The sequence below is a fragment of the Portunus trituberculatus genome, chromosome 19 (assembly GCF_017591435.1).
Source record: "Portunus trituberculatus isolate SZX2019 chromosome 19, ASM1759143v1, whole genome shotgun sequence".
Classification (NCBI taxonomy): domain Eukaryota; kingdom Metazoa; phylum Arthropoda; class Malacostraca; order Decapoda; family Portunidae; genus Portunus; species Portunus trituberculatus.
The window spans coordinates 10,343,438-10,368,474 of NC_059273.1; the positions used below are offsets into that span (position 1 = coordinate 10,343,438).

A 25,037-nucleotide genomic window follows, 5' to 3' on the forward strand; every position below is an offset into this window, starting at 1 on the left:
GTCATCTGCTTAAGGGCCTTGCTTCTGTCTGGCTCCCACGGTAAGACTCCTCCTCCTCTTTCTCCTCCTCCTCCTCCTCCTCCTCCTCCTCCTCCTCCTCCTCCTCCTCCTCCTCCTCCTCCTCCCCTACTAGTCTGAGCCACTCACTCCGAACACCAGGTCTCTCATTATCTGGCATTTCTGCACCCCTGCCTTGCTTCCCTGGCCCCCTGCTCCCCTGCTTCCCTGCTTCCCTTGGTCTGTGGAAAGAATCTGCCTCCTTGTCTCTCTCTCCGTCTGTCTCGCTTGTTGTATCGTTAGTAGGTTTCTCTCTCTCTCTCTCTCTCTCTCTCTCTCTCTCTCTCTCTCTCTCTCTCTCTCTCTCTCTCTCTCTCTCTCTCTCTCTCTCTCTCTCTCTCTCTCTCTCCTGCCTGTTGAGAGCTGAAGTGACAGGCGAACATTATTTTCGAGTAGACACGTGAGTCGTTAGTTGGTTTTTCATGAGATTGTGAGGAAGAGAAGTTTATTTCATCCAATTTTGAGGTACTGATGGTGATGAGATGGTGGTGAAGCGTCGAGAGAGAGAGAGAGAGAGAGAGAGAGAGAGAGAAGACTCGAAGGAAAATAAGACTAAACAAAGGCCTGGTTGTCATGGTTTGTCGCAACATCCCCGCGTTAATTCCTGAGTGTGACCTGGCCGGAGCGAGGCAGCAGGTCCCTGAGTTTGTTGGTGGCGGGTAAGCGGCGGCGTCCAGTTCCCGTTACATGTTGGCGGATATTACAAGTTATGGAGAACCGATGTTGTTCGTCATAGTATTCATAACGTTGACAGAGGCCGGTGTCGCTGTGAGTGTGGGACGCAACCCGGCGATGGTTGTGTTGCAACCTGATATTAATTCGTAATGTGAGGCAATTGTAACATATCCTGGTGATAAATTGTTTCACACTTCGTTTTATTAATCATTGAGATCACACACACACACACACACACACACACACACACACACACACACACACACACACACACACACACACACACACACACACACACACACACACACATAAACACACACACACACACACACACACTCACTCACTCACTCACTCAAACACTCATTCACTCATTCACACACACACACACACACACACACACACACACACACACACACACACACACACACACCGCGTAGTGTAGTGGTTAGCACGCTCGATTCACAATCGAGAGGGCCAGGTTCGAATCCCGGTACGCGGCGAGGCAAATGGGCAAGTCTCTTAATGTGTGGCCCCTGTTCACCTAGCAGTAAATAGGTACAGGATGTAACTCGAGGGGTTGTGGCCTCGCTTTCCCGGTGTGTGGAGTGTGTTATGTGGTCTCAGTTCTACCCGAAGATCGGTCTATGAGCTCTGAGCTCGCTCCGTAATGTGGAAGACTGGCTGGGTAACCAGCAGACGACCGAGGTGAATCACACACACACACACACACACACACACACACACACACACACACACACATTTACTGGAGTCAGTAAAATTACAGATTCAAACGTGAATACGCCACCAATGCAATACCTGTCATCATTTTGTATCGAGTGTCAGTGTCCCGTGTTCAGCAGGGATGGCTGAGGATTGTGCACGAGACGGCGTAGCGAAGTACAAGGAAGAGAGAGAATGGCTTAAGTGGTGCTTTGCTGACCCAGTGCAGGTGTTGGCTAAGCAATCACCTGCCCAGGCTTCTGTCCTCGGTCACATTTTTCGTGTTATAATTTTATTTCTCTGACAGCAATTTTGAAATGAACAAACTGCACTCCTTGTTTGCCTTGCTGTTGCTGGTGGACTTTGGCCTGTGGGCGGGGGGTAGCGTGTCTCTTTGGCAGGCTGCCCGCAGGACTGTTCACCTCAAGAGGCTGCTGCAGGAGGTGGCGCCCGGCGAGGCTATCCCAGAAACCACGCTGCCCATGTTCGCCAGCGCCGCCACCCACGCTGCGTCCTTGTGCGCGATGCCAACCAAGAAATGGCTTTTGGTGCCCGTGCTCGGCCCGCTTATGATCGCCAAGCAGCACCACATCCACGCCCAGTGTCTGCAGGCCAGGCTCAGCAACATCACCGTCATCAGAAAACAGCACACCAGGAACTTGTGCGGCCTGCTATACGTTATGGCCTTCACGGTGACCCTCGCTAACCTCAAGCTTCCTTTCGGCATCCCAGGCTGCCGCATCAACGCACTACTGTTGGACGCCTTGGCCCAGTAAGAGCCGCGGCCTGTCTGTTGCCTCTCCGTATTTACTGTCTACTCTTACATTACTTTTCTCCTTCGCTACGCAGCAAATACGTTTTATTAAGGTTGATAAAGGTTTAGAATTTGAATATAGTTAAAATGTGTTGGTCTTGCACTATATCGTTAAAATTCTTGCAAATATACATAAATACATATGCACATTCACTCTCCTTTTGTCCAAAGCTTAAATGAAGGAGATCTTTTAGTGATATTTGTCGACGGTCGTTGTGTGAGTGTGACTGTAAAGCCATTATTTGCAGGGTTTGAAAAGATGACGCCGCTTATTTGAACACCATGGCACGCTGCCATGAAGCTGAGTCTACTTACAAGCTTTCGTCTGCGAGGGAAACCTTCAGTGCTGGAGACTGAAAAGAAGCTGACGAGAGTTGTGACAGGAACACTTTGATCCAGCCCGCTGGGAGGTGTCTGGAGAGAGAGAGAGAGAGAGAGAGAAAGTACCCCCTATAGCCAATAAATTCCCGTGAAAAGCCCATATGGTATAGAGAGAGAGAGAGAGAGAGAGAGCGTGCGTGCGTGTTCCTATGTGGTCGTGTGCCCACACTCGTTTGCTCACACTAAGATCCAGATACTGCAATGAAATAAAAGAATTTTTATAAGTAGAATTCCTGCCTGGCACCGTAAGAGAATGGAAAGGTAGTGTGTGTGTGTGTGTGTGTGTGTGTGTGTGTGTGTGTGTGTGTGTGTGTGTGTGTGTGTGTGTGTGTGTGTGTGTGTGTGTGTGTGTGTGTTCAATTCAAGCAATCACACACGCGAATCAGTCGTTGGGCACAAATGGACAGACGGTTTAGCGAAATTTCATCGAAAGTTAGTCCGACGAATGCGTGTTACTCCAGCCCGTACATCTCGTCCCTTCTAAACTTATTGCTTCCCTCGCTTTGTTCCTTTCCTGTATTGCGTTCCTTATTTTCATTTTAACTAGAGAGTAAATTGGTGATGTTAGGACGAGTGATACAGACCTGATGTATTCAAACGTCAATGTCTTATATATATTCAGAGTTATATATGTATTACTGGTTCTGTATTACCAGTATTTTCTTTTTTCAAAGGAGTCGAGGGAATCAGGCTTTAATTCCGTCCCGCCGAGGATTAGTGTGTAAAAGGCGGAAGGGGAAGAGTTGAGAGGGAGTGCAAAGGAAGAGAAGTGGTATGATAGTGAGAGCACTTTTACCCTTATCTTTTTAACTTTCCCTTCCTCTCACCGGTACTTAATCTTTATTGCTGGAAGAAAGAGAGAAAAACATAACAAAACATCCCTCTACTTTTGCTCTCGTTCGTTCCATATCGTTAGTGAGGTTAATGATATAATGATGTATTTTGAACTGATGTTATTGTAAAAGAGATGAGCCAAGAACATAAACAAGAGTGTATATAAAATGAATCTTCGATCGAATGCTCTTCTCGAAAAATAAATAAATAAATAAGAGTTGGAAGACCCAGAGATAAGTTAATTTATTTTCTGAGGTTTCCTGATGCCCAATATGTGAAGCAACTTGAGTCCTGCACAGAAGGAAATGCAAAAACAAGGAGAGTTGGAGTGTTTCACTTTTTACCTATTAAAAGGATGAAAAGGATGACTTGTAATGTGGACCAAATAGGGGGTGACAGTTGGCTTGCTATAGTTGTTGTTTTTGTTGCTGTTGTTTTGTAGACGCAAGATCAGCAGTAGAGGTAAGATAAGGATAGAAGGATAAAAGTACCAGTAGTAGCAGCACCAGCACCACCATCACCACCACCACCACCACCAGCAGGAAAAGAGTATCGTTCTTTTTAAACTTTAGTTTTCCAAATGCTTCATTATGGTCGAGATTTCCCTCACACTCCAGCGCTCCATCGCAGCTCAATGTTTAAAGTTTCCTTTGTGCAAACGTTTTAGTTGTCCAACTTCATCCAGATTCAGGTTTCATTACATTACCACTCCACCGGCAGGACTCTCTTGTCTGAAAACATGTGGTCCTTCACTTGTTTTATTCTAAAAAGGACTTCATACAAATAACACAACTCAAATCCTTTATAACATCCTCTCCCCAAACAATTTTTCTTCTCATTATACTGAGTACAGTGAACATAAACAGAACTGCTGTATGAAAGAGGGATAACCTTAGGTTCATCCATAAACGTCTGTCAAGAAAGTGAATGAAGGCGCCAAAGCAGACGCAGACTCAGTATAAATACACCCTCAGTGTTGTTTACAGACCCGCCAAACAAAGCGAAGGAAATGACCTGACGTTTGATAATGAGAAAGTCTATTGCAACAGATAAAATTCTAACACTGGGCCGCTCCTGTGCAGACAGGCGAGCTGCCTTGCCTTCCTGCTACCCGCGCCGCCCGCACCCCCTCCCCCCCGCCCTGCCCTGCCCCGCCCCGCCTTGCCTCCCGCCTTAATACAGTTAGTCACTTTCCTTAGAGGAAACTTTGCCATTATCGTTATACGACGGATAAAAGCACCAAATTTGAAAAGACTTCCGTAGGGCCCATTAATTTATTTCTTATGGAAAAGTAAAAAGGAAAATATGTAAGAAATTGTTTAGTGGGCAAATATATTTGGTATTCTTTAAATATATAGTGGTCAAATATATTTTGGTGGTCTTTAGATACATTTATTATGATTACAAGAAAACTTTAAGGCTTTAGTTTAAATGCGCAAGATTATTTTGAATGTTTCTTAAAAAGTTAATCCAATAAGTTGATTCCCACATATCACGACTACAGGGACCGTTTGCCTCGGAGCCTCAACAAAGGAATACGAAGTAAGATCACAGTAGTAAACCCTTTAGCCTTATAGGATTGTCTGTTATGAAGTACACTATCCTTATCCTCTCTTACTGAAGCAGAGGTGCCGGATAATGTAGGTGAAGGCAAGGCAACGCGCTTCTAATGATGTAACCAGTGAAGTGAGTGTCTCTCCTTCTTGTGGCTGCCAGGCAAGCAGACGTGGGCTTGCTAGGGGAGTGGTAGGCGCGAGGGCCGCGGGTTAGTGCGAGGCGGTACAGAACTGTGGCAGGACGAGTGAGTGACGAGTGTGTACCTCGGTGTTACGTGTTTAGGGTTAAAGGTGAAGGCAAACCATGGCCGCGATGTTTTTGGGAGGAGTGTGTTGTGCTGGCTCACCACCACCACCACCACCATCGTTCACCTTATCACTGTGCCGCAGTTTTACTCCAGCGGACATGCCGAGTTTCTTACCCACATATTGCAAACTTCACTCAAAGATTTTTGAGGTCTTTTCTCACGTAAATTACTTACTAGTCACACTATCTAATAGTCTATCTATTTGCTTGTCGATGAATTTGTTTGTTTGATTCATAGTTTAATGGAAAGAGAATTGCCTTTCGCTGTAGTATTGTGGCGGCGCCGGCGGGACCTTAAAGACGATGTGGCGCCAGGACCGCTAATTACAAGCCATTGACAAACCAAAACTCGTTGTGCCGTGGTTTCGTAGAGGCAGGTAATTTTCCTTGACATTCAGTGTTAATGACCACCGAGCCAGCGTGACTCGAGCACGTCACCCCCGCCATCCACCACCTGCTGCCGCTCCCCGCCGCCCACAACCCGTGCTACGCATTAGTGACGCCCAAACCTCGATGGTCGTGTCAGCGGTGTCTCTTCTTTATTCGTGTGTCATTTGTCTGAGTAATTCTTAAAGTGTCGTCGGTGAGTGGAAGAAAGTGTTCCATCTGTAAAGCTGTGAGGAAGACGATAGCTGAATGGATGCAATCAGAACAAGATGCAGGATTGGTATTGGTGCGAGGCTGCCATCAGGCGGCTCAACAACCTTCTCTCATACGATTATCCTCTGAATGACACGCCCAAAGGATTCATGCGAGCCTCCATCTCTCACTTTTCAGACCTTGATTCCTGCACGCAGCCCTCACCTCTCATGGCGTGAGAAATTGGCTGGAGCACGCCACAAGTCGGTGACTCCTGCTGTTTTGCACATCACGACACAAATGCGGTGCAATCTTGGCATGCCATCAGGAAGGGACAGACGAACATTCTTCCACGCAAAGCTACAAAAAGAGTTTTCCATTTGATTCCTGACGAAAAGTTAATAAGTCTGACTTCTTGCAAGCAGGAAAAGTGAAGACATTCCTGTCAGCTATTTAGATTTTCATTAGTATACGAGCTCCACCACGGTGGCCTCCTACCTGTAGCCTCTGCCGCGTAGCACTCCCCGAACCACACTCCGCTCTGATTAATTTGTTGAAGCTCCTTCCTGTCATTTCCTCGTCCTTTTTGAAGCACGTCATTGGCTGACTGGACGGGTAACCGCCGCCGCACCCCGTGACGCCCGTCATTACTGATCGTTTGTGAGGAAATGTGTTTGATTGGTGGTCATTGAGTGTAAGAAATAGAGACTTCTTTCTATCTCATCAAGAATAAGGCAGGGCGGAGTGCTTTCTAGGGCCAAATGTCTGGCTGGCTAATTCTCCTGCCGCAGCTGTTTCTGAAATCTGCCTGCATTCCCTGTTGGAGAAGCTGTCCTCAGTCTCCGCCAGGTTGTTTACGTCCACCACACAGATAATTGAGAAGTAATGTTGAGGAAAAAGAAGAGAATCTTTTTTTCTTTTGATGACTCAAGCAAAAATAGAAGGAAACTGAGGAGTTCGGGTACGTTCCTTGCTGGCAGACATGGCGCAGCGTGGGCTTTGTCTGCCCTGTGAGCGAGGAGCCGCCGCGAAGAGAGTATTGCCCCGGGCTGAGGTAGAGAAGGGAAGAGGCTGAGGGAGGAGGGAGGGCAGTCACAAGGAGAGGGACAAGATAGGAGTTCATGAAGAGAAAACGTGGGAAAGGGAGTCATCAAAGAGAATCACGGTAATTCAGGTTCCCAAGACTCCGTGGCAGTGAGTGGCGGGTGTCGTCCTGGCGGCCAAGGTCACCAAAGTTGTAGCCTCCGCCGTGCCCTTGTTGCTGCTGTCACCTCTTCCCTTCTCTTTCCTCTGTCTTTTCACCTGGTATGCACTATCACACGTTCACCATCTTCTTGTACATCATTATCTCAGAGCTCTTATTTGTAAATAGTTGTCAGTTGCTTCCCTGTGTCTAATAAAACAAGATCGTCAAGACGGATTATATAGTATTCTTATATTTAAGTGTAGCCATCACTGCAGCTCGTGTCAAGGCCGCAGCGGGTAACGTGGAGTTTGCGGGAAGACTGTCTGATTGATATTGATTGACATTGTTTATTGGCCACATGTATATTTGTCACATAAGACAGACTTTACAGTCAAAGTCAAAGTCCATTGAACCAAGACTCTTTTATGGACCTTCAGTTACCTTTCATATTTACAGGCAAAAACTTGTACGTTATTGACATGGAGAACTTAGATTATTTTATTTTGAACCTTATTTTAAATTAGTTTGGAGATCTTACATTATCAATTTCATCAGGAAGTCTATTCCTAAGTTTTTCTCCCCTGACCACCACACTGCTGTGCATGACTGGTACTGCAAAGCGAGATAGTCAGACGCCATTTTGTTTACTCCACGTTTCAGGGCAGTAAGATGAAATTGAGTGCAGCGCAGCGATCAGCGATTCCGGGAACACAGCATGGTCAGCTGTTAGCGGTGGGTCACAGTGCCACAACGGAACCACGAATCAGTGATGGGTGGAAATGTTCAAAATGAGTTAATTGAGGAATCGAATTAGCCACATCAATCTTGCCTATTCGCGGCTCTTGATTGGCTGCAATGGCCGCGATGGGAGTGTGGTAAGGCTGTCAACAGTGATGCCCGACACTGGCAGGTGTGGTGCCTCCTTGGTGACACACACACACACATTCAGACAAGACTTCGACCCCTTTCCGTGAATCCCCATCACCGTGAGTGGGAAAACACAGAAATTGCCGCGTCTGAAGGAAAAAACCGTAAAACTGCTCTGCAAGTTGCAAGGTGTGTAATTACCTGGGAGTGGATGCCGGAAGCGGGAACAGGGAAGAGGGAAGAGGGGAGTGGTGTGAGGGGAAAGAGTGGGAGTGATCAGGGAAGGAGAGCGAGGAACGGGCAGGTGAGAGAAAAAAAAACTTGAAGACAGGTAGAAAGAAAGAAAAAACGAACGATATGGACAGGTAAGGGGAAAGAAAGAGGAGAAAATGAATAACACGGTAAGAAGAGAGAAGAGGGTGATAAATTAGGAAAATACATGTTGAGAAAGAGAAAAATGGGAAGAGTGGCGGACATGGCAGTACTCTTCCCCTCCTCCTCCTCCTCCTCCTCCTCCTCCTCCTCCTCCTCCAGGCCACTCAACTTACAATATACTGCTGTGTTGTATTTATACCTTGACATGCTTTTTGGATATTTTTTTTCTATTAAATGCATTAATTAACAGAGTACCATCTCGGGTTTCTTTCCTCCTATGCTGCTCTGTGCGTTACTGTTTCCCCACGGCTGTCTCCACGCCAACACAAGGAGGAAGAGAAAAAAAAAGGGACCTTGTTGACCCCATTCTCACCCAGCACTTACTTAGAATAACTGGTCCCCAAGTAGCAATGCAAGAATCCATAAGTCTGTTGCTTTTTTTGGCTGTCTAAGTAAGCCTCCTCCTTCTCCTCCTCCTCTTCCTCTTCCTCTTCCTCTTCCTCTTCTTCTTTCTCTTTTTCCTTTTTCTCTTCCTCTTCCTTCTTCTTCTTCTTTTTCATCATCATCATCATCATCATCATCATCATCGTCTTCTTCTTCTTCTTCTTCTTCTTCTTCTTCTTCTTCTTCTTCTTCTTCTTCTTCTTCTTCTTCTTCTTCTTCTTCTTCTTCTTCTTCTTCTTCTTCTTCTTCTTCTTCTTCTTCTTCTTCTTCTTCTTCTTCTTCTCCTCCTCCTCCTCCTCCTCCTCCTCCTCCTCCTCCTCCTCCTCCTCCTCCTCCTCCTCCTCCTCCTCCTCCTCCTCCTCCTCCTCCTCCTCCTCCTCTTCCTCCTTTTACTTCTCTTTACTAGCGTCATCATCTACACACACACACACACACACACACACACACACACACACACACACACACACACACACACACATTTTAATTTTCCGCTCCCTCTAATTTACCTTTTCATGTGTTACCTTTTGTCTCTCAGATATTTCCTCTCAGCCACCGTCCCTTTCTTCCTTGTTTCCCCCTCATTCTCTCTTCCCTCTCCTCTGTATCCTAAGTACCAGTAGTTATGAAATAATTTGGCTGCTCATTAGACTTGGTCGATACTAGGCTCTAGTCACTTGCTCTGAGTGCTGTGTAGTGTTTCCTGGTACCATCCCTGGAGGCGTGTCTTCCCATTACTCAGATTAATTTTAAAGTGTTCTTTTGTCACCTGAAAAAGAAATTCCGTTCTTTCATGTCGGGTAGGAAATTAAACTGAGCTTTGATATCAGATGGAATTTATTTTTATGGTAGAACACCTTTTGTAGAAAGAAGAATTATACATTGTCGTTAGTTTTCCCGCGTGGTTCCTTGCAGCAGCGGAGCGAGTAGCCTGGCATGGTGCTGCTGCCTGGCGGGGTAAGGCTGTTGTCTATGTAGAGCCCACAAGAGGTTGCACATTTTCATAAAGATAACAGGGTGAAGATACCAATCCCCATAGCAGAAAGGAGTCCAGCTTCCACGATTATAGCGTGCTGGATACACCTCAAGGCCTATTGGCAGGGCGGCAGTCTTCTGTCATTGCCGCCAAGGAGGAACGTCACACGAGACTTTACAGGAAGTGTTCACGACCAGCGAGACTCACTAAATGATCATTTTTATTCATGACTCACCTGAAATACCGACATTATCTCCCTAGAATATTTTGACCATTATGGCATTAAGTAGAGGCTAGTGCGGGGTGGGGTGGGACAGGACAGGGCCGGAGGGAGGAGAGGGGAGAAGCTCGGAGTTTCGCTGTGCAGACTGAAAAGTGTTGCGGCGTAGCGGCTTCCCGGCTCTCGTGTCTATGGAAATGGCGATATTTATGGTGCATTCTTTAAAACCAAAGTGGAGTCTGCGCAGATTGTTTTTTTTTTCCAGCTTATCCTCCTCCTCCTCCTCCTCCTCCTCCTTCTCCTCCTCCTCTTCTTTTCCTCCTCTTCCTCTTCCTCTTTAAAAGTGCGATTCATGATGTAGGTGATGGGTATTGAAGCCTCAGACGGGCGCCATTTAGTAGAAGTAATGATTCTGTAATGTTAGTTGTATTGTTTATTGTTTACCCTTTGATAGTTAGCCCGCGTATAGTTGTCTGTTTGTAAGAATGATAAGTTTTGGCTGTCATACTTAACTTCCATTATTATCTCTCATATTTTCTTGTCTTTACCTTTTTAGTGTCCCGGTCACCTTTCATTGCGTATACCTGGCCCTCATTAGTGTGCCGTGACGCGCCTTGCCTTGTTAGTCTTGTTAGTCAGTCTTTGAGGCGGTCGTCACGGCTCGCGTCCTTATCAGTTCTTTTTGCCCGTGTTCATCCCGGCTCGTCGCGGCGCCTGGAGCTGGAGCGGTAAAATGTCACTGCCGCGGTCATTATGTTCCGCGTGACTTGCTTAGGTGACTTTGTGTTGCTAATGAAGCCCAGCGCTGCTTTGATCAATGGAGGTCATTATCGGCGCGTGGCCACTGCTGCTGTGTGGGGTTCATATTGTCCACCCGCCACTGCCTCCACCACCACCACCACCATCACCACCACTGCACGCTGAAGGGCAGATCATCGTGATATGGACACAGGAAAATATCGTTTCCCGCGTTGCCTTTGCGTTCAACTCCACGTCCTTGTATTGGAGTATTGGATGAGAATCCCTTAATCTGGGACGCCGAGCCACATGTTATTAAACAACCCCAAAGCCAAAAAATTTCATCGGTTTAAAAAAAAATGAAAAACCGTGACCTATTCAGAAACCCGTAGGAGTAATGCTTCCCTGTAAATTGTGTGCAAAATGGAAGAGGTTTGCGTGATAATCTGACGCAGCCCCAACTGTGACATTTCAATTAACACAGTTTACCTCACCAGGTTTCCTCGGGTATCCGTTTATCGACCAGCCGGCGAGGGAACATGAACACACGTGTGGGCTGAGCCGAGCACTTAAGCTTCTAAGCACAGGCGGATATTAGACTACCATACTGTAATGCAAACATCCCACCCTCAGCACGCGACCCTTCCCAATGTGTGAATAGCAGTCAAGCATGAAAAAGGTGCCCTACTTTCTCCTCCCCGATAAAAAAAAGTTCAGATGTATTACCTTCAACTTCAACGAAGGTTAATGATTTTTCTCCGGTGAGGGCAAACCATGAACACCTTGCTGAACTCGCCTGGAAGTGTACAGACTGAAGTACGATGCTGTAGAGAAACCATAACAGTCAATCACAGTGCTGGTGAGCCTTGTGTTGCCTTATCGAGCGTCATTTTAGAGGGACGCGAGTGTGTGGTGTGAGGATAGAGAGAAAAGAGAGAGAATTAGAGTGACATGTAAATTTAGATAAAGAAAAACAGACTCCAGAGACAGTGACGGCGACAACACGTTAAGTTATGCACCTTCCCTTAATTACTCTCACTCCTCCACCTCTGTTTCTCCTTCTCCCAGACGCAACAAGTGCAGACGAAAGTGTATTGCAAAAACCTAATACTATCCTGCCTCTCATTACCGTCTGAAGGGGAAGGGACTGACTCTGCTGCAGTATTAAAGAGTGTGGTGATTCCTGTGTTAAATGTACTTACGTTTCATGGTGCCTGCATCCGTCTCCCTCCTCGTGTGTTGATTTTTACATTATTGGTGTATTCAAGGTAGATGGAAGTGGGTGCGTATCTTGTTGTTGTCGTTGTTCTAGTTTGTTTTTCTTGTTCCTGTTCTTTTTCTTCTTCTTCTTCTTCTTCTTCTTCTTCTTCTTCTTCTTCTTCTTCTTCTTCTTCTTCTTCTTCTTCTTCTTCTTTTCCTCCTCCTCCTCCTCCTCCTCCACCTCCTCCTCTTCCTCCTCCTCCTCCTCCTTCTCCTCCTCCTCCTCCTCCTCTTCTTCTTCTTCTTCTTCTTCTTCTTCTTCTTCTTCTTCTTCTTCTTCTCTTTTCTGCACGCGGATGAAGAGTAAAAAGAAAAATTGAATAGAAAATGTTTAACCTTTTAAAAAACTTCAACCTCTCTCTCTCTCTCTCTCTCTCTCTCTCTCTCTCTCTCTCTCTCTCTCTCTCTCTCTCTCTCTCTCATGGAGGTAAAGGGAGTCACGGGGCGGCAAGAATTTTAAACCACTTCAGGAATTCAGAGCGTCAACCTTATCACCATTATCGGCTTGAGTCACTTACTGGAGAGAGAGAGAGAGAGAGAGAGAGAGAGAGAGAGAGAGAGAGAGAGAGAGTTAATTTTTCCCACCCTGTCATCATTAATCTTCTGCTGTTGTTTTTATTATTGTTATTAAAAGCGTTTATTTCACTTGTAAAAATTTTCCCTCACTTTTTTTTTTCACCACAGTACTGAGCGAGATATTAAAGGAAGCGTGTCCGTTGTGGAGTTATGAGATGCGTGGTAATAAAGGTGAAGTAACGGAGACTGTGATAATAAAAGCAGTAATAAGGATAATGTAACGAGAATAACAAAAAATAATAATGACGATGGCATATTGCATTTCATCATTTCATTGTTTCTATTCTTAATTCAACAGATCTCTGAAAACATTACTTAATATTGTGGATTCTCGTTATCTATCCTATCCTCGTGTTTTTTTTTTTTTTTTTTTTTATTTGCAAAGTATTAAGTGAACTCTGAAATGTTTACCAAGCATTGTTTCTTTTTTTTTCACGTGGTGTGCTTTCAAGGGGAACAGAACAGACGCTGTGTAAATTAAAGCGGCATTTGTATTTCTCACTTTCCTTCCCTTTATTAAGCTCCTTTCATCTGGCGCGTTTATTGTCTTGCTTTACCATTCGCCATTCTTTTCTCCCTACCAAAAAAAAAAAAAAGTTTAAGTAGAACAGTCACCGCTTGAAGGAAGACATTTGCATTATTTCTTCATTTTGTTGAGTTAATTATATGAACCTCTCTCTCTCTCTCTCTCTCTCTCTCTCTCTCTCTCTCTCTCTCTCTCTCTCTCTCTCTCTCTCTCTCTCTCTCTCTCTCTCTCTCTCTCCTGTAAATAAAGTAAAATGTAAGGAGAGACCAAGAAAGAGAGAGAGAGAGAGAGAGAGAGAGAGAGAGAGAGAGAGAGAGATACTACTAAGAGACAGACAAGGACAGCATGAAACTGAACAAACAGGCAGGCACAAACAAGTGAGGCAGAGAGACAGACACACAGACACACAGACACAAACACCGCGATAAAGAAAAAGATACATGCCATTAGAAAAGAAGTAAAGACAGGAAGGCCTAGTATTTGATGTAGAAAATTGGTCCACAACAGATTTAATAAAAGGTCAGGGCGTGGAATGAACCAATAAATTCTCTCCACTGACTCGCTCAAGTTGTGATGGCAGTGGTGCAGAAAGGCGGGAGGGTAGCTGGTGGATAGTGTATGCGTGTGTGTGTGTGTGTGTGTGTGTGTGTGTGTGTGTGTGTGTGTGTGTGTGTGTGTTGACGTTGTTCCAGTCGCCATGTTGCACCAGTATTCGTTGTAGGGGTATGCAGAGTGACAAGTTTATTCCTTTCACTGTTATGAGAGGATGAACAGTCAGTAATGCGTGAAATATTTACGAGAATATGCAAAGGAGGGGATGAAAAGAATAGTATTTTTTGCAATTTCTTTCCAGTTTAAAGAATGAAGTACAAGTGAAGATGTCCAAGACTGATTAGTAAGGAAGGAAAATTGTGCCAGATTGTTGTTTAAAGGTCATTGATAACTTTTATTTTAAACTTTGGATTTTTTGTCTCATGACTTGAAGTATTACGAAAGAAAAGTATCAGGACACACTCGGAGGTAAATCAGCCAACTTTTGTCTTTACTCTTTCACTTTTTATGGGTAACGGGAACTTCAACAATCTATTTTCCCACAATTGTTGTGCCCTTCTCGCTTAAGGAAGAAAAAAGAAAGAAGAAAATAAGGAATGGGGCAGCAACATGAAGGATCAACATTTCTCTCGCCATCACATAGAATCTTCCTAAACGAGGTCACGTATAATGGCGCAAAGACAAATTTCTTCTCTTTCAACTCATCCAGTAGCTTACCGCCTTTAGTGGGAAGGATTAAGGAGGCGTGTTTACTTAGCGTCCGGGAAGGCAGCGAGTCGAGGCTAATGGTTACTCGCTGGCTTGTTAATAAGTAACAGGGACTTAAAAAGTAGAAAAGTACATGTGAAGAGAGTACGTAAATGAAGATAAAAGGGAGAGAAAGTAAGGAGTGTTCATTGTTCGCGTTGTTTTCTGTTTACTTACTTTTTATCTATTTTCTTATTTCCTTTTTGTTAGTTTCTCTGGCAGTCTTCCCGCGGCGGTGAGCGGTGAGTGGTCGGTGGGTGCGGTGGTGTGGACATTCATCAGTGCCTCGCCTTGACGGAGAAAAGGTTTCATGATTAGTATTCTGGACGCTATATGTTTATCAACTTTTTCGATTCCCATTTACTTCCTTTACTCCTCTTTTTTCTCGCCCTCTTTCGGTCTTCGTTTTTTTTTTTTTTGTTGTTGTCGTCTTCCTTGCCATCCTCCCTCCTCCTCTTCCTCTTCCTCCTCCCAAGGGTGTTGTCACGTCTAAGATTAAAACTGACTTGAATATTAACGGCGTCCCTTTATTCGTGAAGACCTCGAGGGCTGCTGGCCATGGCTACCACTTCCTTCTCTTTACCTTCCTTCCTTTCAATTCCTTTCCTAACCTTCTTTTAGCCGCCATCTCCTCCCCTCACCCTCCTTTCACATTCCCCTTTTTCCACTGCCTTTCCTCACACCCTTTTCCTCTTCCTCCCCTCTGTCCTTCGCCTAACTTTCTCTGCTCGTACGCGTGTTTTCTCTTCTTCCCTCTCGCCTCCTGCAGCTTTCTCTTCTCTCATTCTCTCTCTCTGTCTCTTTCTTTTCTAACCCTGTCTTTCTTTTCTTAATACCCTGTCGTTCTCGTTTAGTCATCCTCTCTATCCTTGTTTTATTTCGTTCTTTTTATAATTTCTCATCTTCTCTTTTACTGTTTTAATACTTTCAATATTTCTCTTTTCCCATTCTCTCCATCTTTATCTTTTTTCATTCTCTATGTCTTGTATTCCATTTTCCTTCTGCCTTTCCCCTCCATTCCACTGTTACTCGCTGTCCGCATTCTCTTCTCTCTCTCCTCCATTCCCCTCCCATTGCATTCTCATCCCATTGCGCCCTCCCCTTGTCTCCCTGTCTCTCTTCCCTTCCCCCTTCCCGCCACCGCACCGCAGGCTCCCCGACGCGTCACTTCTGATGGAAGGAAAATGCAGGCTCGCTATGACTGCCACGGATGTAATTTGTTTAATGGTCCTTTGAGATTTATGTGTGTAGCTTTTGTTCGTCTCCGTTGTTAATTTGTTGTTATTGTTATTGTTGTTGTTCTCTCTCTCTCTCTCTCTCTCTCTCTCTCTCTCTCTCTCTCTCTCTCTCTCTCTCTCTCTCTCTCTCTCTCTCTCTCTCTCTCACACACACACACACACACACACACACACACACACACACACACACACACACACACATACACACACACACACACACTATGTATTTAAGGCTCTGGTATTGGCATGAGATAGTTAAATGTGGCTGGCTTTTACCGTAGACTTGTGTAGACTTTTTGATGTTGTACGATTATACCGGTAAACAGTGAATGATTACTGTTACGTTTTACCTTATCTTCCTCTTTCTTCTATTTTCTCCTCCTCACTCTCTACTTCTTCCTTCTCCTGCTCTTAATTTCTTGTCTTTCTTTCACTACTCTTCACTATTCGTCTCAATCCCTTCTTGCCTTCACCAGTGTTTCGTCACTTCCATTTCAGCGCACAGACCTGAATAATTCAACACACCACCGACGCCCTACTGCGGGAAGCTACGAGCCATATTATAATGAAGTGAAAGGAGAAAAAAGACACGTTCAACGGAATAAAGGGAACGTAATTTAAGGACCTTGGATGTATAGCAGTATAAAAGAAGGATTTACTTAATTAGCTTTGGTGTATTTGCACTGCGTTAAATATTCTCATTTAGATGCTCAATAACCTCGTGAATCAACATTATGAAGAGAGAGAGCCAGTTGTTTTTTATCTAGTTCTTTTAACCATTACCAAAAATTATAGGAAAGCGGAAAGTTTTTGTTGGTGTGATTTGAATGCTCCCTGTCATCTTTTTCAGCAGTCTATTGTGGAAGTTGGTAAAATATCCAAGTTTTTTTTTCATGAGCGTATTAGCAATGATTCTATGTCACCATCAGCAAAAACACCAATTAAAGTTCAATGATCTATCTCTGTTGCCTTTGAGAATATTGCCAGTCTTTCAAAACATTTTCCATTTGCATACAGAGGTCAGAGAAGTAATGGTTTGTCTGTCTGATTGTCTGTCTTTCTTCGCACCTTCATTTTCGCCAATAAACCAAGTTCTCTTTCTCTTCCCTCATTCTTTACTCCTCTTCCTCTATTACAGCTCTATTCCTGCTTCCTTATCTCACTTTCTTAACTTTCTTTATTCTTTTCTTTCATTTTCTCTTTCATTCTTTTGTGTCATTGCTCCTTCCTCACTTTATTGTTGCTATTTATTCACTCCTCCTATCACTTCTCAGCTTATTCTGCTTTTCTTTCTCTCGTTTTCTTTATCTCCTTTCATTCCTCTCCCAGCTCTCTCATTTATCATTCTTTCTGCCTTCTTCCCTCTCATTTTTTCCATGCTCTTCATTCTTCCTCTTCCATCACTGATTTATTCCTTGCACCCTTTTCTCACTTTCCTACTTTTCTTCATAACTTTCCTTTATCGTCATTTTTCCCTCTTTTCTTTTCTTTTATTTTCTCAATTTGTTTTTCTTCTGTCACCATTTTATTCCTTATCATTTCTTTCTTTTATTTTGTTTCTTTTTATTCCTTCAACTCTTATCCTGCCTTTTATTTATCCTTTCAATTCATTTATTCATCCTGCACATTTATTTTTACCTTTTCTCTGCTATTTCTGTTTTCTTCCTTTACCCTCTTATCAGTTCCGTCACTTCCTTCTCTTTCCCATCTTGTCCTCTCAATTTATCCCTTTCCCAACGTCATTCCTCCATTCTGATTTCTCTCTATTTCAATTCATTCCTTTCCTCCATCATTTTTACTGTTCCTCTTATTTTATCCTCCTTTACTCAGTCGCTCCTTGCCCTTCATCTCCCTTTATTCTCTTTAGCATCACATTCCCCTTCCCTTTGCTGCACGGTCCTTCACTCCAATTCCCTTCACTTTCCTTCAATCCCCTTGCCTCGGCCTTCCCTAATTCCCCAAGGAGGCAGTGGCAGCTTCAACCAACCAGTAACTCGGAACCAGCAGCTTTCCCCTTGATCGCTTGAGACTTTACTTGCATACAGTTTCTTCTGCGTCACTCCTTTCCGTCCGTGTATCTTTTTTCCGCGTCTTGTTTTTCTTTTCCCGCATGTTTTATCCGTTTCTCCCACTGTCGCTTTCTTGGTAGTTCTAAATCTATACTCTTTTTGGTCTGTCTATTTATGTGACTCTATAATCCTTCTCTTTTCATTTTTGTATGCTCCTTTCCCTCTTTTCTCCCTTTCCTCGGTTCCCTTTGCTTTTAGTGTCCTCTTTCTTCTCTCATTCTCTTCCCCTTTTCTGTTCTACTTCTCTCCTATTCGTTTCTCCTCTTTGTCCTTCTCATTCTCTTCTCCCCTTCCCTTTGCTACTTCTTCCCCTCTTTCTCCTCTCTGTACCCACTTCCCTTCTCCTTCTCTGCCAGAAAGTGATGCGACAGAGTAAGGAAAAAAAAATAGAGGTATGTTGGCGCCGCTCACTCGTCTGGAAGGCCGAGCGCGACGGGCAAATCTTGGCTCTAGGTTTTATGGGTGGTGTGTGTTTGAGCGTGTGGAGCGAGGCGGGGCGAGGCGAAATGGGGACGGGGAGGCGGAGACGAAGCTAGCTGGGTTATGATAGTGACGTTAAGAGAGACTGAAGGCCTATAAGAGAAGGAGAGGAACTGGTGGCTGTGGGTGGTGTGGGTAATAATGGTGAGGGTTAAGGGAAGCGAGGCCTGGAGAGTGTAGGGTTGGCTGAGGCAAAGGAGAGGTAAGGGATGTAAGGGGCAAGAGTGAGGTCCTAGAGCGGCAGTTCGCTTAGAGCAGTGATTCTCAACCTAGTGTTGTCTTCAAGGGAAAATTGAAAACTGTGCTGTTCGATAACCAGTGCTAACAGATTATGTTTCTTATAAACGGCAAGAACGACACGGCCATGGAACTAATCTATATGACACCCACCAATAATTATATTTTTTCTTCGTTTTTTTTTATTCCGTTATTTTTCAGCTGAAGTGAGCTGTTATTTCGCTTAGGATAGTGATGGTTATTTCAAAATCCACCTTCAGCATTGTACGGCAGGAGGCGGCTGCAGCTACATTTACCTCAAAAGCCAAAGAGAGCTTGAATCTGTATATGAAGACCAATTATGAGCTAACCTAACCTAACCTATATGTATTGCTTGCGACCTGTGAGTCACCCAATGCCCCTTGCGGTCACACTTTATAGGTACGAGTCCATTTGGAGGTGTAGGTGAGGGATGTTTTGGATTCGGACACATTCCCCTGTAGCGACTTGATCCGGCCACGAGTGCAGTGAATTAAGTCTTGTCCGCCGAGCCTCGGTGGTCGGGTCGGGCTTCTCATAAGTCACCACACGTATGACCGTATTCTGAAACGTTTCCACGCCGCATCCGGACTATTTTCAAAGGCTCTTATGGTTTTACAGGCAGATTCATAATATCTCTTAACATTATTAACAGGAGAAACATTCTTGAAAACCCGGCTTATTATTTCTATAACTATGAAAAAAAAAGTCGTGATGAGAGAACAAAACGTCCATGAATACGGCCATAATGTTAGCAAAATATTTTTTTCACCCATTTTTTTCATTAACAATTTTACTGTTCCCTCTTTCATAAACCACTCAGATATTTCCTAATGTTTTTCAGCCATCTCTAAGCATTACACAGGCCAGAAACCTTTACTATTATTCTTTTCCTTTCTTGAGAGTGTTAGTCAAGAATTCTGCTGTCTTTAGTGTTGTGTATTGGACATCCTAGTGAAAAGATTAAGCTTCCGCTCGTTTCACAATGAAGCCTACATTTTTTTTCCCTCTCCGTACAGCATCACGACAACAACCAGGATGGTCTTTACTGACCCAGCGAAAAGTACAGCGTCATATGCGAAGATGCGAAGTCTAGGTCAGAGAAAGTGACACTAAGTACTCACGTTCTGGAATGACTGTCCATGGTTCTGTCCAATGAGTGGTTTTCACTACCGAAAAGCGATGGAGAAATTAATCCTTCCTGTGTTTGTAGTGAATGGGAAACAAGACGAACAGAAGCATCCATCCAGCTTAAACTTCTTTCACTTCATTCAAGTAAACTTAGAGAATATAGCCAAACTAAAGCACCAGAGACCATAGCAAATGGTATAACTTGGTGAATTATTAACGCTTTGTTTCCAGTTGTATCATTTGTTGTAATACACAACAACGTTTCCATTCATTTATATCAGTGAGAAAGTTACAACATTTTCAATTATGGGTAAAGATGAGTCAAAGAATGTCAAGATGTTCCAGCAAATCCTCACATCCCAAGGTATTTTGTCCACCTTTCTAATGCACGAGTTAATCAGTATTTTCAATCTTTCATCCTTTTCATTAGCAAGCACTGGAGCTCTCTGCCTGTTTCTGTATTTTCTCTTTATGACCAGAAATAAGTTCAACCGATTATCAAAATTTATCTTAAAGAGTATTAAGTGTAAAAAGTCTAAAAGTCATATCAAGATGCTATTTAGAGCTCTCAAGACCTTTTCCAGACTACATAGTGAAGTTCTTTTGTTTTTTGTTTTTATACCATTTAGGCTTTTCACGGGAATTTATGGGCTAAAGGGGGTACTTTTTTAGGGGTACCTTCTATCTCAAAGCCCATCCGCTAGGAAACCGTTGCCCCGAGTGAGGAAGCCCAACCTACACTCGGACCGTGGACAGGATTCGAACCCGTGCGCTTGGAGACCCTTCGGACTCCAAAGCACGCATGGTTCCACTGTACCACGGCGGCCCCCTGTAGGGTATAAGGATTATAACCAGACGGAACGTAAAGAGAATTCTCAGGATGAGTAATCAGAAGAGAACAATCAATAATTGCTTCAAGCACAAAAAATATCTAAGTTTAGGGAAGAGAAAGAAAGAAAATAGTTTCAGATGAAATTAGTAGATGGATGGAACACACTCAGAATCGTGGATTGCTAGTGCTGAGTCATCACGGAGCATTGAAAGAAGATCAGACAACTTTGTGTATGTGAACAAAAGTTGGAAATAGATAGGCATGTTTAATACAGGAATGGCCACGTGTAACCTTTAATTAAGTTTTCTTACAGCTTCCCGTGTTTCCTTATATTCATATCAGCATATAATGGCGTCTTGGCAGCCTCTCAGGTTGTAACATGTCACCATTTCACCAATGGCATTCCAAGAGATCCGTCACATCCCCAGCAACGGCATTCCAAGGAATCCGTCATATCCCCACCAACGGCATTCCAAGGAATCCGTCACATCCCCACCATCAGCATTCCAAGGAATCCGCCACATCCCCACCATCAGCATTCCAAGGAATTCGTCACATCCCCACCATCAGCATTCCAAGGAATCCGTCACATCCTCACCACCGGCATTCCAAGGAATCCGTCACATCCCCACCATCAGCATTCCAAGGAATCCGTCACATCCCCACCATCAGCATTCCAAGGAATCCGTCACATCCTCACCACCGGCATTCCAAGGAATCCGTCACATCCCCACCATCAGCATTCCAAGGAATCCGTCACATCCTCACCACCGGCATTCCAAGGAATCCGTCACATCCCCACCATCAGTATTCCAAGGAATTCGTCACATCCCCACCATCAGCATTCCAAGGAATCCGTCACATCCCCACCACCGGCATTCCAAGGAATCCGTCACATCCCCACCATCAGCATTCCAAGGAATCCGTCACATCCCCACCATCAGCATTCCAAGGAATCCGTCACATCCCCACCACCGGCATTCCAAGGAATCCGTCACATCCCCACCATCAGCATTCCAAGGAATTCGTCACATCCCCACCATCAGCATTCCAAGGAATTCGTCACATCCCCACCATCAGCATTCCAAGGAATCCGTCACATCCCCACCATCAGCATTCCAAGGAATTCGTCACATCCCCACCATCAGCATTCCAAGGAATCCGTCACATCCTCACCACCGGCATTCCAAGGAAGCCGTCACATCCCCACCAACGATATTGCAAGGAAGCCGTCACCATTCAAACAACGTCATTCCAAGGAAGCAGTCACATCCCACCAACGGCATTCCAAGGAAGCCGTCACATCCCCACCAACGGTATTCCAAAGAAGCCGTCACATCCCCACCAACGGCATTCCAAGGAAGCCGTCACATCCCACCAACGGCATTCCAAGGAGGCCGTCACATCCCCACCAACGGCATTCCAAGGAAGCCGTCACATCCCACCAACGGCATTCCAAGGAAGCCGTCAAATCCCCACCAACGGTATTCCAAGGAAGCCGTCACATCCCCACCAACGGTATTCCAAGGAAGCCGTCACAACCTACCAACGGCATTCCAAGGAAGCCGTCACATCCCTACCAACGGCATTCCAAGGAACCCGTCACATCTTCACCAACAGCATTCCAAGGAAGCCGTCACATCCCCATCAACGGCATTCCAAGGAATCCATCACAACCTACCAACATCTGATCTTGGAATCCCTCAGCAAGGGTACCTTACGTTTCTCTTTCTCTTATCTTAAAATTATGTTCTAAGTAACCGATGTGTCTTAACTCAGTTACGTTTCTTTTCAGAATCCCTATAGTATGCATACTCACTTATATTTCCGTCTTGTCCCTCACTTGCCTGAGCTCTTCTTACTGAGTGTTTCGAACACTTCACGTATATTATGTGTTGCAAATCAATACACATGCTGTCAGTGATTTCTATAAATTCTTTAAATTTCTTTCGGACGTGAGTTAACGTTAGGCTAGTAAGATAGTTACGTTTGGTCAAATTGATCTAAGTCTGACAAGGCAAAATTCTGCTTGTACCCCTCTTACTTACAAAAAGAAATTGTGTGGCAACATGAGTGCCTATATCAGAGATTCTCTATCTTGGGTTCAGGGGTACTTAGATGGCTGATCTAATAATATATACCATTGCATATTGAGTTAGTGTTAATCACTAAATTAGCATTTTATTCGATGTCAGATTACTGGGGATTCCGGTAGATGGTCTTACAACTCAGAGGGTTGTTAACGATAAAAAGATTGAGAATCCCAGCCTTTGAGGCTTAGAGTGTTACACAAGAACTTCACTTTTTTTTTCTTTTACGTTAAGGCCTATAGCGCCTGTAGGCTCACTTCGAGAGTGTGTAGGAAGCGCTGTGCAGTTTCCGCCCCTTAGTGGCGCAGGCAATTTTATTTATAGTGGTACTTATATTAGGGGCCATATCACCACCCAAGCTCATGTTTGGTGTAACCACCTAGAACCAGGGTATCAATAGTGACATGTAGGTAACTTTAAACCACTCAACAAATGGCAAAGTGTTTAAGGCTGTACGTGGTGGGATTCGAACCTATGCGTGGACGTCTGCCCGATCCCGCGCTCACTTCCTTATCCACTACGGCACCGCTTCCTTCTCTTGCCCTGTGCTCTCTGTATATATATATATATATATATATATATATATATATATATATATATATATATATATATATATATATATATATATATATATATATATATATATATATATATATATATATATATATATAAAAACGTTTTTCTAGTGGTAATAGCTACTGTTGGCAGGCTAGTTGTGTGTGTGTGTGTGTGTGTGTGTGTGTGTGTGTGTTTCACTGTTTCACTGTTTGATCTGCTGCAGTCTCTGACGAGACAGCCAAACGTTACCCTACGGAACGAGCTCAGAGCTCATTATTTCCGATCTTCGGATAGGCCTGAGACCAGGCACACACTACACACCGGGACAACAAGGTCACAACTCCTCGATTTACATCCCGTACCTACTCACTGCTAGGTGAACAGGGGCTACACGTGAAAGGAGACACACCCAAATATCTCCACCCGGCCGGGGAATCGAACCCCGGTCCTCTGGCTTGTGAAACCAGCGCTCTAACCATTGAGGTACTTGTGTGTGTGTTTGCGTGTGTGTGTGTGTGTGTGTGTGTGTGTGTGTGTGTGTGTGTGTGTGTGTGTGTGTGTCTGTCTGTGTGTGTGTGTGTGTGTGTGTGTGTGTGTGTGTGTGTGTGTGTGTGTGTGTGTGTGGCGCAGGTCCCGGCGCTGTCTGTCCAGTCGTGGCCGAGCACAACAGGTGAGTGTGATGTGCCAATAATATGCCAGGAATCATGTGGCTTAGCGTCAGGTGTCGCCACTCTGGGGTGTGTCCATCACGCGGCGACGTACTGACGGCGTGTCCGTCTGGCTGTCTGGGGACGATATAACAATGTCTTCATTATTTATGATCAGTAATATGGTCACGCTATCTCTTTACGCTATAATGTCACATCTTATTCAAGAGGCTGTCAGCTTCATAACTTTGTACAGATGAACAAATGAATTACACTTTTGTTTAACATTATTTTAAATCCATTTCAGCGCCAAATGTTTTAATAATCTAGTCAATTCTTCGCTGATGCAAACGTTTTGCTAAAATGTAATTAGCAAGAGTTTCTGAAAATAAAATCAGATACACGAGTATATCTCAAGGTATTTACCTGTTTGTGATTACCTTCATTTTCATCGGTGAAATGACTGCACCTTAAATATTGTATTGGTGTAGTATTCGGTTTTTCCTCTGAAAGGTACACCCGCCATTTAAACAGAACAGTGTATGCTGACTGTTTACAAGCTTGCACAGTTCTGAATTAATAGATGTTATACCGGCTTCAATTCCTTGGTGTTTTTACTACTTACATTAACTTATTTTCATCTGTAATAAATTCCGTGTTCCTTCTTTCATTCGCCCCGCCCGCCCCTTCTTGCCTCTTTCTCCTGTCGACAGCAAGCTGGTGGAGAGGGGCGCCCGTGTGCTCAAGGGCGTGTCTTGGGAGCCCCAAACACAGCGCCAAGACATCGTTAGAATAACAAATTATCACCGGCAGAGTGTTTGTTCCGTGTCCACGCATAACGCAACGCCTATTATCTCTCTCTCTCTCTCTCTCTCTCTCTCTCTCTCTCTCTCTCTCTCTCTCTCTCTCTCTCTCTCTCTCTCTCTCTCTCTCTCTCTCTCTCTCTCTCTCTCTCTCTCTCTCTCTCTCTCTCTCTCTCTCTCTCTCTCTCTCTCTCTCTCTCTCTCTCTCTCGTCATTTTTCCATCACCGTCAATCTCGCCTTTACTCTTGATTATTATTTATTTCCTACTCCCCACCCACGCCTCGCCACACCCTTACCCCGCCCCCAACACCGCCCCTTTTTTCCTTCTCGACTCCAATTTTCCTACCAATAAAATTCTGGAGGGCTTGCTATCTTCCTCAGCCACTCCCGGTCTTCCCTCCTCTTCCTCCTCCTCCAACTCCTCCTTCTCCTCCTCCTCCTCCTCCTCCTCCTCCTCCTTCTCCTCCTCCAGAATAGTGTAGGGTCAGGAGGGAAGGAGAGTGGAAGGGAAGAAAAGCAACTCGAAAAGAAAAGGAGAGAGCTTTC

General features: G+C 44.5%; 2 protein-coding genes across 16 annotated transcripts in view; both read left to right on the plus strand.

The window, feature by feature from the left end:
• Positions 1 to 25,037, plus strand: part of LOC123506347 — a 313,494-nt gene that overhangs the window by 196,607 nt on the left and 91,850 nt on the right. The window lies entirely within an intron of this gene.
• On the plus strand, positions 19,867 to 22,083 carry LOC123506154 (extensin-like). The gene is made up of 2 exons (XM_045258070.1): positions 19,867 to 19,924; positions 20,756 to 22,083. Exons 1-2 carry the CDS (start codon positions 19,867 to 19,869, stop codon positions 22,081 to 22,083), a joined length of 1,386 nt encoding a protein of 461 aa, XP_045114005.1.